Genomic DNA, 14,807 nt, shown 5'->3' with positions numbered 1-14,807 from the left:
TGTTGACTTTTTGGAGCTTGTGATTTAAAACCGGTAATGCTACAGCTCTAGAAGGAAAAGGAAGCTTCAAAATGGTGTGTAACTGTCAGAAATAGGAACAGAGGGATGAAGGTCTACTGCCTTCAGCTTCAAAGAAATTTCTATTTCAATCTCCAAAGTTATATTTTTCAAGATACAGGTTTAGCTCGATGTTGATGAGCATTTCATTATTTTATTGCTTATAATATTAATTTGCATGTATATATAGATTTGGACTGTGTTGAAAGGTTTAAATTCTGTAGTGTGAGAATTATTTCAAAGCACAGTTTTTAAGGCATTATTATCCTCCCCACTCTTTCTCAGATATCCAGTGTTCATGTGAAATGTACAACCAACAAAAGTCAAAGTCTGTTGACTATCTATCCAGATATGACTTAGATGATCACAATGAGCCCCTGCAATGAGTTGGAAATCAGATTCTTTGACCATTGTTTCATGTCACAAGATTATCCAGCTAATATATTTCTAAGGCAGTGAGAGAAATATTTCATTCCAAGAAACACTTGAAAGTGCAAAATTTTGTAACCACTAAATATTTTTAACATAGTTAAAAATTCTCATTTGCTCTTTAATAATGTATTTCCTTATTCATTCAATGACTGTTTACTGAATATCTACCAGGTAGGCTTTTTCATTAACATCTAATAAATCTTAAGCATCTTCAAAATATCTCCCAAAACAAACTTTACAATTACTGGAAAATGATGCTGTAAGTTGTAGGAGTCAGGTGGGGAGTTGTATTATGTTCCACAGCAGTATTTATGGTTACAATAAAACATACAGAAATGTTTTGATATTATACTATGAATTTTAATGTTTCTATTTTAATAGGGTTCTGAATTAAAGAAAATCTTTATAGGCAATACAATAAAGCAGTTATTAGAATCATAGTTCAATGAAATAGAAAATGACTTTTGCAGGCTAAGATTTATATTAAACCCCAAAGTTCAATTCTGATCACAGGCTTGTGTTTTACATTGAGTGATACATACTCCTTTAGGAATTCTCTATGGTAAATATGAAGTTTGAATGAAGCAGGTCACAGATTAATTAACTTGGATGAAAAGCGACATTATTCATTTTAAGTCAGTTGAGAGTATGCGATTATCATCTCAAAATCAAAAGATGACCCCAAAAGATCTACCTTTATGCTTTGGGGTATGTATTAATATGCTGTCATTTCAGATTATTTAGACTTATTTGTTGCTCCTTCACCTTGTTCAAAAAAGTGATTTAAGGCTGTCATTTTTAATTAAGGTTTGATTTTCAGACTTTCTCAGATAAAATAAAAGAAGTAGTTGGATTTCTATCAACAGATTCTCAGTTGACAGACTCAGTTCTGTCCATGGCTTCACTTTATTTTCTGGAGGGCATTGCAAAGGATTCCAACTTCACCTACAAAAAAAAAGATGAGCCACTCATATCATGAACACATACCCTTCAAGTGTCCACAATGTGTAAAGCATTGGGAAATCTTCGGGATGCACCCCAACCCTCAAGGAGCTCACAGTGATAGAATTTGGGCAATCATGGCTTAGGTAGTTTCAAGTTTTAGGAAGTGAGAGCGCTATTAATATAATTGGCTTCCTCTTTCCATAGACTGCTTCTCAGGAAAGGAGTTAACAGTTTTCTCACCCGGGAAAATCCCCTGTTGTTCTGTTTCTCTTTTACATGACCATCCATTGATGCTTGCAAGAAGCTAAGCCAATGAACCTAAAAGTATGGTTCATACAAACCTCCTGTGTCAGAATCACCTAGGACCCTATTACAAATACAAACTCCCAAGCCTCACCACATATTTAGTGAATGTAGTCTGGGGCTATGACTCATGACTATTCATTTTTAACTATCACCCCAAGTGATTCTGATGCACACTAGGTTTGAGAATGCAGAGTCTAAGTAGACCACTGGACTAAGAAGGTCTGATGGAGCCACTCTCATTCATGCCATGTTCTTACCAAGCTCTGAGATGCTTGGCAATCAGTGCAAGGAGGGGAATACAGCTCTCAAGAATTGAAGAAAACACTACATTATGAGTAAAATTTAGTATGGCACGAGTGCCTTCCCTGTACCAAGAACTATGTTAAGTTCTTGCTGTTCTATAGTCTTTATAAAATTCTCATTCTTATTTTAATCTTCATAAGAACATGGCAAGAAATTTAAAAAATTTCTTACTGTTTCCATCATGAAGATAAGAAAACACAACTCTCGATTTCTGGGAAAGCGAGTGGCCTCAAAGGTATGTTACTTACTGTTGATGGAGTCAGCCAAAATCTTAAGTTGCTGGGTATTATCCAAGACCTCAACCCTTTGGGTGTATGGGTCATAACGAACTGAGAAGGGCCGTGGGATTGTAGCAGCAAAGTTTCTGAAACCAAAACCAAAGATATGAGTGAAGGACACCATTTGGGGAAAAGGTAATTCTGAAAGATTTTTCAATGGCCTTTCACTTGGCTATTAGTAACACAGAAAACACTAGAACAGAGGGTTTAGAAGTCAGGCTGAGACGTTTGATGGAGTTTTAGTAAAGTCCTCTTGGGAACACTTTGCCGTTTGTGTGTCTATGTGACTATATAAACACATGTATGCGCATATTTATTTGGTCACCTACTTTCAAAAAAGACAAAGGCAGCTTACAATAAAAGTCCAGGTTACAATAAGGCCCAAATTCTCATGATTAAATAAAATAAAATTAAAAGAGAAAGTAAGTAGAATCCAGCTATAGAGTGTTATAGAAAAAAATAAGCTCTGAGATGCTTGGCAATCAGTGCAAGGAGGGAATACAGCTCTTAAGAGTTGAAGAAAACACTCCATTATGAGTGAAATTTAGCATGGCTCCAGTGCCTCTCCTGTACCAATAACTATGTTAAGTTCTTACTGTTATATAGTCTTTATAATTCTCACTCCTATTTTAATCTTCATAAAAACTCTAGTGGGAAGGTACTATTATTTTCCCCATTTTACAGATGAGAAAACTGAGGCTTGGAGCAGCTAAGTGTCTACCAAGGCCATACTGGCAATATATTGTGAAGCTGGGAAGACCAAGGTAGTCTGACTCCTCAGTAGGCCTGTTTCTTCTTCATTACTCCTACGTCTGGGAGGAATGCACGTTAAGCAATGTAATTAACAAGCTATTCCAAAATGATCTATAAAATGCAAAGGTATCACAAATGGTATTTCTAAGTTGGCTTCTGGTGAAAGTAGAAGCTGCCATAACGAGAAGACAATTATAAGGGAGGCTAGTAGGGCTCTCCAAGTTTATCGAGTCTGGTGGAGCACAGTGGCTGGATATCCAAGTTCCAGAGTTGGAATTCCTGGGCTCACTCACATCCTGAGACTGGTGCATTTGCTAATTACTTGTTGAGTGGCTACTATGTGTCATGCAATGTTCTAAGGGTTGGGGGAAGAGTAGAAAACAGAAATAACAAAATCTCTATCCTCATGGATCTTAAATCCTATAATCTAGTAGACATTAATAAGTAGAAAACAGACAAATCATAGAAGGGGTAAGTAGTGCTGGGGTAGGGCTGAGTAGTGATTTTAACTAAGTTGGTTAGAGAAAGATGCACAAAGAAGGTTAAATGTGGGTGAAGATTTGAAGGGGGTGAGGGAGTGAGTTCTGCAGGTGTCTAGGAGAATAAAGTGAACACGGGTTATAAGATTTCAAGGACTAATTTGGTGGAGGGACTTCTGTGTCTACTCTGCACACAGGAGGGTTCAATCTGTGGATTTGGTGGCTATATTGAACAAGGATCAGGTGGCCGGGTAGTCTGCAGGGATTGACATGTGAGGAAAATAAGCTGTGAAACAGGGTCTCACGAAGGAACCCCTCCCAACAGAGTGTGGGAAGGGACAAGGGTGGGAGGCTCTGTCTGCTGCACACTATTGCTGTGGGCATTGGAGTCCACCTCCTGGCCAACCACCCACCGATCAGTGGCACCAGAGCAAGTAAGGAGGTCCCAAGAGCTGCTGATCTGCCTTAGTTGCCACCTCACCTTACTTTCTCCTTGGCATCATTAAAACTCTCAGCCACGTAATACAGGGGCTGGAACTCTGTGATCGTGTACTCCTGGATGGCTGTCTTCTCCAGCTCCAGTGGGAGGAGTATGGGCTTGTCTGACAAGCAGTACTGCAAACACCAAGTGGAAAAAATTCACAGTTAAATCAGGGCCAATGGTTTCTGCTGCATCCCACAGGCCATTTGTGCACCTTCTCCCATCTCACCCGGATTCCTTCCACACCCTAGCCCAAATGCAATAAACTGAATTATTTTGCATCTACTATATTCTACCCTTTATAGTTCATCTAAAACCTATAGTCAAGATAGAAAGAAGTAATGCACTGCAACCATTTTCAAATAAGATGATCAACAGATGAGGGAGCCAACCACATTTGCTGGCACGTTTTTTCATACATCTGTATACACAGTTCAACCTTGGAATCAGGAGGCCCCTCTGTCCTGGATACCTGTGAACTTACAGTTCAATTAACACCCACACTCATGATCAGATCATAACTGCTAAGGCAGCAATCCCTTCAGGTTAATCCCCTGGGTTGAATCACAATATGAATGTAAATGGGGTTTCCATAGCACCAAGAAAAAAAAAAAAAGAATGGTCAGCTGTTTCCACAACTTTCAAAGCTATTGTTAGTTCCTGTTAGAGTCATACCTGTAATTCACCAAAGGATGACAGGAGCCCAGCGCCATATGCCTTTATGGAGTCTCCTTGTTTGCAGAGCCCAAACTCCACAGTAAACCAGTAAATCTGGAATGGAAACTCAAGTTGAGAGCACACCCCAAGGGAGGTAAAGGCAGCAGATGCCCCCTGATCAAGGACAGGACTGCCCAGGTGAGAGTTTGTGCAGGTTTGTTCTCTGAATCAGCATGACCTGAGGTCACCTCTCTGTCTCTTGTGTCTCACCCTAACCAATCATCTGTTGAATCAAGAGTTGGCTGAATGCAAGATGAGACAGGAAGCAGTGACAGTGGGGGAGAGTATTGAGGGTGCCCTAAAAGTATAACCCTAACAAATTCTTCTCTCTAGAACAGGAACTCCTCCACCACTTTTGCTTTCTTCTTCATGGAATCAACTAGAGTGAGATGTTCCCTTTATGTTGTTTGAACTTACCAGGCAATCCCATCAGGCTCAACAGTGGGAGGTAGGAGATTGGAGGATGATAGAATCAATGAAGTGCCATCCCCTCATCTGTGCTAAACTTGGAATTTCTGAATGACCCCCCTATCAATCATTGCTTCCACATACACACATACTTTATGCCGGAGAAATCTCAAGGGCAATTTTTACAACTTATTGATATTTTCAAGGCACTCTGTTTAGAATTACATATAAACATTTGCATGCAGCTGATTTCAAAATCCAACCACTAAGGAGAAATCCAAGTGCAAAATTATACTTGTGCAAATGTAACCCAGCACATTCTGATTTTCTTCCCAAATGACCTGGCTTTCAGGGAAAGATCAAAGCTTCAGAGAGCTGAGGGGTGTAACCCATTATACTTCCACTACCCACCACAGAAAGACAGAATTTACCGTGGCGAGTTTCTCAATGTACTCATCAGGTGCACCCAAAGAGGCAAGGCCAATTTCCTGTAATTATGAAAAAACAGAGTCATTGATATGACAGGGTCTGCCTATTTTCAACCTTTATTCTCAGTTAAAGATAAAGGTACTTGATCACAGAAGGTGATGGTTGGCTAGATGTCTCCAGAAGAGCTCAGAGAGACCCTGATTATTCTGTCAAGTCTTCCTTATCCACACATTATAGAAGCACAGATCTCTAGAGTGGGGAAACCATTTCCTAGCTGGTCCTTTGTATTTGTTTTACAGATGAGAAAACTGTGACACAGAAAATGGAGATGACATGCTCAAGGTTACACAGCACTTTGTGTCTAAAGCTTCATCTCTTGATTCCAATTTAGTAATTATTCTTCTACAGCAGAAGTGGAACATTCCTGGGGTACTAGATGAGTCTTAGTCATATATCCTGAAGAAACCACAGGAGAAGTGCTTGACATCCATCCAGGTATATATAGTTGGAGAGTCTGAAATGTCATGAACCACTTCTCATCACAGCTTCAACTGCAAAATTTCTCTAGCTGTCTTTTTGTCTCTGTTGCAGCATTTGCTTCAGTCTGCCTTGTATCAGTGTGTGTGTGTTTGTCTTTCCTACTGTATGCAAAAACATTGTGTTCTTCTGGAAACATACAAAATTGATAAAGATCCTTTATCTCATGGTGTATACTTTTGAGTGGGTAATTCAGTTGGTTCAAGGAATAGACAGGGGCCAGTGTGCTTAGAGCAGAGTAAGAGGATGGGGAGAGTGACAGGTGATATCAAAGAGGAATCTGGAGCCCCATCCTGTAGGACCTTTTTGGTTATTTGGGGCTTGAGATTGTCCTCTCAGTGAAATGGGGAGGCATTACAGGGTTTTGAGCAGAGAAGTGGCAAGATCTGATTTATGTCTTCAAAGATTCACTCTGGCTTCTCTGTGAGAATAGACTGTAGCGGGTCAAGGGTAGAAGAGGAGAGACCCGTTACAAGGCTACTGCAGTCACTCGTGGCTAAGACCAGGTTGTAGCAGTGAATATGATGGGAAATTACAAGATTCTACATATATTTTTAAAGTAAGCCCTTAGAATTTTCTGAAAGATTGTTTGTAGGTTTGTAAGAAAGAAAAGTCAATGATGTCCCCCAAGTGCTTTTGGTTTGAGAAACTGGAAAGATGGAGTTACCATGAACTAATATAGGGAGGGCTGTGGGTGGAGAAGGTTTGATCAGGAAGATCAAGAATTCATTTTTGGACGGGATGAATAGAGATGTCTATTAGACATCCAAGTGGGGATATTGAATAGGTGGTTGGATATGTAAGTCTGAGTTTTAGGATTAAAGTCCAGGTGGAGATATAAATGTGTTTATCATCAGGTTAGAGATGGTATTTGAAGCCATGAAATTGGGTGATATAACCAAGAAATTAATGTAGATAGAGAGAAGGACTAAGAATTGGGCCCATAATGAAGCAAGAGGTTACATGGTCTTCATCCCTGTATTCCTGTCTAGGCCAAATGCAGCCCCTGGCCCAGATTACATGCTGAGAAAATGCTGTCTAGTTAGAATGAACCGAATTTAGATACTGGCTTAGCCTGAATCTACTCTCTTGCCCCTTCCACATCTCTGTTCCAGACATGCCACAGTTCTAAGTCTATCAAGAGCCATTGATAAATCCAAGATCAAAATGGCACCCTGTTCTAGTTGTCACCAGTCTTTGTGAGCCTAGAGCTTGCCTAGCACAAGGGGTCCCAAGATTTTCCTGTGTTCCATCCCCATTCCATCTTTTACTCTAGAAGAAAGCAAATCCTGCCTTTAGATTAAAAAGGGATGTGCTCAGGGAAGCTTCAGAATGTTTCTCTGCCTTGGACTGTCCTGGTCAAAGTTGAAACCATGTGACACTCATGGCCCAGAGCTTCCATCTCTCCCTTTTTTAATTTAATTTCTTTATTGTTTAATGTATTACATAAGTCTCCTTTTCCCCCATTGACCTCTCCCCAGCCACCCCCAACCCCCAGCACATATTCTTCCTCACCTCCCCGCCCCCCGATTTGTGCCCATTGGTTATACTCATATGCATGCATACAAGTCCTTTGGTTGATCTCTTACCCCCTCACCCTCCACCTTCCCTCATAGGTTGAACAGTCTGCTCAGATAATTGTCCACTTCTCTGTAGAGCTCCCCAAAATGGAAATGGCTTAAGGGTGTTACTTAGCCTCCTTAATAGCTTCTGATGGTAAGAACAAAAAGTTCTATTCTGATAAGAAAACTGATTTATCTTTGGCCATAGCAACAATCGCAGTTTTAAAGCTTCCAAAACAAGCAGTGGCACTGGGCAGCAATAACCACACTTCTGAAAGTCAGCCTATCAGCAGTAACTTAAGTCCAGTGGTAACACTTCCACAGTTAAGGTTCAACCAATCCTTAAGCACTTTTTAATGTCCAACAATCTCTGAATCCACATTTCCCAGAACCCTACGTAAAAGCAAGTTTTCATTGTTTGGGGAAGTCTGTGTCTTACAAGTACAGTTTTTCCTTATTTAGCAAGCAATTAATTCAGCTTTATTTTGTTTGTTCATTTGTTTCATATATTAAGTGGTAGCCTCTTCCTTCAACAGTAGAATGTTTATTTCTTCCAGCTGCTTATAAAATTCACACACAATCCCATTACTCTGAAATTCATGCTTGGTCCAGCATTTGTTCATGGGTCATTCCATTTGATCCGTGTGTGTGTGTGTGTGTGTGTGTGTGTGTGTGTGTGTGTGTGGCAGGAGAGCTTTTTACCGATACACATTTGAAGAACAGGGTGGCCTGGCAAGACAACTTTTCTCAGGTCACACAGGTGATTGGTGGTGGCATGGTAGGGCCTACTATGCATGCATTGTCATTCAACAATCTCATGATCCATTGATGGTTCTAGGCCACCTCTCAAAGCCTGGAGAGCATTAGTATTCTTTCACTGATCTCCGAAGCATTTTTTTAACATGGTCACCACTGTTATAGATGAATCAAGATCTAGCCTGCTGTTTTAATGATAGTGAAAAAATATTTGGCTTATTATTTTTTTTACCAACTCTGAGTAGGGCTATTGGCATTGGATTCTTGGCAAATGTCATCTTACTTAATGAAAACATATACCAAATGACTGCTTGACACGGTAAGGTCACTTCTACATGGGAATCAGAGAGGTTTTTCATGGGTGAAAGGCTATATTATACTACACCTGGTAGGACAAGTGAGATTAGCAAATTCAACAATATAATTTAGAGGATGAGGGATTCACAAATCAAATGCTGTGGTCTCTAGAATGGGTGTCACCATAGGACCATACACCCATCTCAGGTGGTGGCACAGAACTGTACCTTCCAGAGACATGAGGCTAGAAGGCTAAAGAGATTCATTCCTCACCTGGGAAAACTGGGCAAAACTGCGATCTGAAAACAAGGGCACATGTCCCAACAGCTCATGGCAGATGTCACTGAAAGACAGAAAACATAGAGCTTGGGAGTGAATAAGGGTTACAAGCAAGCCTGACTCAATCTTTCTACATAAGAAATGGGTGGGGAGAAAGGAATTAATTCCTTCAGGCTTATGCCCTCACTTCCAAGAATAAGTGGTGTACAAACCTTGAGATCAGATGAGGTAGAGCACAAGAGAAAAGGAAGAAGGGAAAGAAAAGTAAGGGACAGGACAGGACACAGCAGCCAGGGGGTCTTATGTATATGCCCAGTGGGGTGTAGAAGAGCCAATATTTCTGTTGGCATTCCCCCAATGTGAGCTGTGGATCATGAACACTTCCCATCCCAAATCCTCAACTTGGCATTGATATTCCTGGGCAGGTACAATGTGCTCAGTTATCTCCACAGGAAATAATTTTTAATAGAACTGTTCCTCTCTTATTCTAGAGTGGGCAGCAGTCAGTCAAGAAAGAGAACTTACATTGATTTAATACTTTATGTGCCAGGTCCATTAAGAACAGGTCTTTTCTGATTTATAGTAATAAATTTTGTAGGCAGGGAAAGACCATTTTGGGTGTCCTGTTGACTTTTTGTATAAATTGCTTAAGTTCTAGCTGCCTAAGGAGATAGCGAAATGCAAAAATAAGCAGCATAGTAGCCAGCTATTCTCTACTTCCAGTCAAAACATAATCTAGGCAAAGAAAGTTTAGAATCATGTAGGCATGTATTTAAGAGGTGTTGAGATAGCTTGCCATCTCTTTTTTCTGTTCCCATTTGGAATTTTATAGCTCTGACTCCTACAATCCCTTTGGAATTTGAATGTGACCTCTCATTCCCGTGGTCAGGGAAGGTCTGAATCTTTGGTTCACAAGAAGTCCATACTTCCAATTAGTATGGTCTATTTGAACAGAGAAAATCCCCAGAAGCGATGAGTTTTTCTCTTAGCATCAAACAACCCAGGCAACTTGTTCTATGGATGAGTCCACAAATAAACCAAACCTCATTCCTAGATTAGGAAGAAGTGGCATTCACTGTTGCTGGCAACTGGTGGAGGGAGGATAATACTCACGGTTCAGGTGTATACATGGGCTTGGACCCATGTCTGATGTACTGGGTGCAGTGGAAGACTCGGAAGGCCAGGCCACCCAGGAAATCCCGAGAGGAAAGCAGGCCAGCCACAGGTCGGAGGCGGAAGCCAGTGCAACCTAGGAATCAAGAGAGAAAGAAAACTCAAAGCCCATCACAGCAGAGCCAGAGGGCTCTGACGACTTTTAGGTAGGGAAGCAATACACCCTGTTGTCCAGGAGATGGGTGCTGATGCCAGATAGACTTATCATCTTCAAATATCTACCCAAATACTTTCTAGCAGGGTGATATGGGCCAAATAAGTTCAAGTCTCTGAGACTCAGTTTCCTCACCTGTAACACATGGATAAATACTTCTTAGGATCATTCTGAAAATCAAAAGAGCTAACAAAGTACTTTCACAGAACCTAGCACTTTGGAAACATCCAATAAATTTATCTTCTATTATTGTTTGTTAAGTTGAAATGCTTATTCCCTACTCTTTATCTTTCCAGAGTTCAGAGAAAATTTTCACGGCACTTCCCAGGAAGGAAAAGGATGGAAGGAGCACTCTAGCTTCTCTATCTCACCTCACACAGTCCACCCCATGAGGACCAGTGACTTCCCTGATTGGAGCCTTTGGAAAGAGCAATGAATATTCTCAATTTCACACTTTCTTCCCTTTCTCTCTTGACTGTTGGTCCATAGAGGAGCACACTCTGGTCTGCTCTTGGCCATGCAATGGACTACACACTGTGCCAACGAATTGGCAAGGAAGTCCATGGTGGCTACACATCTCTACCGCATCCTCTAAGTAGCTTTTATTAGTAATAAAGGTGACATTTTGTTCTCCATCTCTTTGATTCCTCTATTTTCTTCTCAATTTGTTTCAGACTTAGGAGGAGAATAAGAACAGTGAGCATCATTATAATAATAGCTAATGCTATACATTACATACTATTTGTCAGACACTGTTCTAAGTACTTTATACATACTAACTAATCCTCACAATCCCCCTATGAGGTAGATATTTTTACTATCCCCACTTTACAAATGGGGAAGTAGGTGTTTACTATGGTTAGTTGATTGTTTTAGTTTGGTTTTGCTGAATTAACATCACCTACTAGCAGAGAGGAAAACCCTTATCTCCTTGGAAGTGATGTCATTCCAGTGATGTGGTTCCCCACTATGATAGTGAGTCCAAGTTAGCCAAATGCACTAAGCACCTGCTGTATATGTATCACTATGCTGGTGATTTCACATGCAGCATCTTATTTCATTCTCACAACTGCCCTCTGAGAAAGTCTAAAATGCTGACACAGACTCCATTGGACAGATGACAAAAGTGAGGTAGGTTCACCCAACTGGAGAAAATCCAAAGCAAGATTCATACCAGATGGGTGTATAAACTTGGAGCTCAGGCTTTCTTACCACTGCCCACAGTGCCCACATTTCTTACACACAGGCACACTGCTGCCATCTCATAACATAGCAGAGCTGCATGGAAAACCATGACTGGGCAATCTGGGCTTTGAGTATGAAAAAACAACAACAATGTTTCAGGGTCATTGATAGGTAAAACCCATGCTTTGTGCCTTTAAAGAGGGAGGCGATGAGAGTTGATTAACAGTGGAGGCTGGAAGGGAGGCAGAGCTCAGCAGTGACATTCCATTTTTCCTGGGAGAATCAATCTGCATGCATTGACACTGGCACACTCACACTGGCCTCCATTTATTGCCCTCCCCTCCTGCCCCTTTACCTTTGATCCTGACATTCACTTACTCTGCAGAAACTGAGACACGTCCTCCAGCTGGGGAATGTTATCTTCACGGAAGCCACAGTACTTTTCCAGAAGTGGGAAGATGTGGTTGTGCTCATAGCAAGCGTGGGTTTTATACAAGGACTTCAGGGTCTTGAACACCGTCCCCCAGGTTTTCTTTTCCTCCTCTGTGTATTCCACTCGAGGGATGGGCTGCCCACTAGAACAAAGGCATGAGATATTTGTCTCTGGCAGGCAGGTGCATGAAGGAGTGTTAGCAGAGCTGCCACCACCTGGACTCCAATAGATTATGTAACTTGTTTGAAAGAGGAAAATTCCACTTCTCGATGTAGGAAACATTCAACTGAATTGGTTAAGCAATGATACAAGATCTCACCTCATCAACTGCCCCAATGATTTGCTGTCACATTGGGAAATCATTTGGCCTTTCTGCTCTCTTATCTCTCCAATTGTTTACATAAAGTGGAAATTCACTTACTTTCAGGGGCCAGGCAGGTAATGTAAATATATGAAGTCGCAGGTATAGGCAATAGGAGCGTGGGGTTGAGACAATGAAGAATGCATCCTCTTTCTAAACAAAGGCATCCAAGTTCAATTAAAGCATCCGAGTTCAATTAAAGTTTTGTATTATGTCAACTAAAGCAATTGTGGGCTAAAGTGGATTGAATATGTGCAACATGAGTTTAAGAAAGACCCTTGTTTAGTGGGCATGCACTTGCTGGATTTGAAATTTTGGTCCCTGGGAAGTTCTATAGGTATTTAAATGCATGCTAGGTACGAGATCTGCTTATCTAGCATCTTCTGCTATGACATAACAGAACTACAGGGAGCCCTGTAGATCCTGAATTGGTGGGGAGGGGAGGGCCCAGGCATCTAGATTCCTATAAGTTCCCAGATGACATGCTATAGTTCAAGAGTCATTAGTTTGAAAAGTCCTTTTGAAAACTATCTAAGAATGAGCTGTGTTATGAATAGTAAAATAAAAGAAAACCAAAGAAAGCCTGATTTCGAAGACCTGTGACTGTTCTGGGGGCTGTAGGCCTGTTTCCTAACAGGATACACAGTGTCTGGGACAAGGCAAGACTGTTTATCTCAGAATAATGGCTCATCATCAGGCTCCAAACTAGGTCACTCCTGCCTTTTCAGAAGTGTAGCTCACAGGAAAGTAAAGTCACTGCTATGGCCTCCAGGTGGGCAGGGATCAGGGGGCAGAGACAGATTTTTGCTTAAGTATTGAAAGCAAGACAAGCTCAGAGGGTTCTGTAATGGCCAGCAGTGATTATGGAAAGGACATCAGGTGGACCCCCACCTAAGACTGCACCATTATTTCAGGGCTAAGTGCTGATGAAGGAAAGAACAGGCTTTTGAAACAAACAGAGTTGGGTTCAATACTTGGCTGTGCCAGTTCACAGCTAAATCGCCTTGGGCAATTTAGTAAACCTCTCTGAACCTGTGCAGCTATTACATGGGCTATTTGGAGACACATTTTATCAAGTGATCACTATATTGGGACTCTATGATTCATGGTGCATAAATTTGACCCCCATGTGGAACAATTATTGAGAAGGCACTAGAGACCCAAATGTGGGGGCTGTTAGCATGGAAGGCTGTTAGCAGAAGCCAAGGATGGGGGCCAAAGTTGAGTCCTAAAAGATGTTACAATTTCTGGGGTGGGAGGAATTGGCCAGAGGAGACTGAGAAGAAACTTCAGAAAGGGAGGAGAGAAACCAGCAGAAAGTGAAATCTATGGAGAAGTACAGTCTCCTGACTCTGAGAGTCCCCAGACACCCATGGAAGTGACTTAGAATGACTTTGGAGTTAAACAAGTCTAAGTTCAAAATCAGAGCATGCCACCTGCTAATATATGACTTTGGCAAGTTACTTAACTGTTTCAAGCTGTAGTTTTTCCATCAGGAAAATGAGGAGTCACTATAAAGACTAAATGAAATAATGTACACAAAGCATTTAGCAAAGCCCCAGAGAGAGCAGGGAGATAACACAGGTAAATGAGACCTATTCTTATTGATCAGCTGAAGAAGGACTCCTGTCTACATCTGATTTGATGGTGTCCACCTGACCATATTGGGGCAAAGGTAAGGACAGGAGAGAGATCACCATGTTCTGTGATTCCTGCTTGCCACCAGTCAAAACCCACATGTGCTGGGCCAAGGTCAGCATGGTTCTGGATCCCTCTACTACCAGGAGTCATTCAGAGAAGGAATCTCTCATTTGAAAGGTGACTTTGTCTTCTGTATACAAAGCCCTACCATCTCCTTTATCTCCCTCAAAGTTGTTAAAGAACTACTACTCAGTGTTCTGGTCAATTGCTAAGTTTCTTTTTGTAGACGCCTTTTCTCATGCCCTTAACTCAGGAACGGAGCTCAGACACTAAGTTTCCCATGGGAACATCTGAAGTTCCTGGGGACTCACAATAGCTCACCAGTTCTCCTCCAAATAACATATTTAATAGTTGCATTTTCCTTTGGCTAAAAGAAGGCAGAAGAGGAGCATAGAATCCCAGACAGGGGAAAAAGACACTCATCTGAAAATTGCCCTTCGCAGCTGGGTCAGATGGGATGAAAGGAGAACGCTGAGGCTGGTGCGCCTGAAACCTCGGATTCATTATTTCAGCAAAGCAGCCAACTCCTGAATGTAAATGATGCTCTTTCTCCTTCCATGTTTAATGTGGAGAATACCAGAGGCTCTTTTATTCAGCACTGAGGCCTTTTATAATTACATCAGACATCACGGCGTAATTACACAACAAAGCCTGATAGAGAGATGGGCCCTGGTGCAGTGGGTAATTTTGTTTTGTCTAGTAGCATTTTTTAAAATAGGTGTTATTAAAGGGGGTTCTACGTGAGTGTACACACACACACACACACACACACACACACACA

At 41.3% G+C, this 14,807-nt stretch overlaps 1 protein-coding gene across 1 annotated transcript in view; it reads right to left on the bottom strand.

The window, feature by feature from the left end:
- Positions 1–1,282: 1,282 nt before the first annotated feature.
- PAH (phenylalanine hydroxylase) overlaps positions 1,283–14,807 on the bottom strand; it is a gene marked incomplete at its 5' end in the record, with an annotated part of 51,094 nt that continues 37,569 nt past the window's right edge. The window contains 8 exons of the mRNA XM_079773766.1: positions 1,283–1,434; positions 2,292–2,407; positions 4,035–4,168; positions 4,710–4,805; positions 5,591–5,647; positions 9,014–9,083; positions 10,133–10,268; positions 11,910–12,106. Of these exons, the coding sequence (XP_079629892.1) occupies positions 1,391–1,434; positions 2,292–2,407; positions 4,035–4,168; positions 4,710–4,805; positions 5,591–5,647; positions 9,014–9,083; positions 10,133–10,268; positions 11,910–12,106 (850 nt within the window). The 3' untranslated portion in view covers positions 1,283–1,390. The remainder of the gene's footprint in view (positions 1,435–2,291; positions 2,408–4,034; positions 4,169–4,709; positions 4,806–5,590; positions 5,648–9,013; positions 9,084–10,132; positions 10,269–11,909; positions 12,107–14,807) is intronic.

This window comes from Cnephaeus nilssonii, assembly GCF_951640355.1.
Source record: "Cnephaeus nilssonii genome assembly, chromosome: 6".
Lineage (NCBI taxonomy): Eukaryota > Metazoa > Chordata > Mammalia > Chiroptera > Vespertilionidae > Cnephaeus > Cnephaeus nilssonii.
Note: the sequence above shows the minus strand (reverse complement) of the source record. Positions and strands in the feature narration are given on the sequence as shown.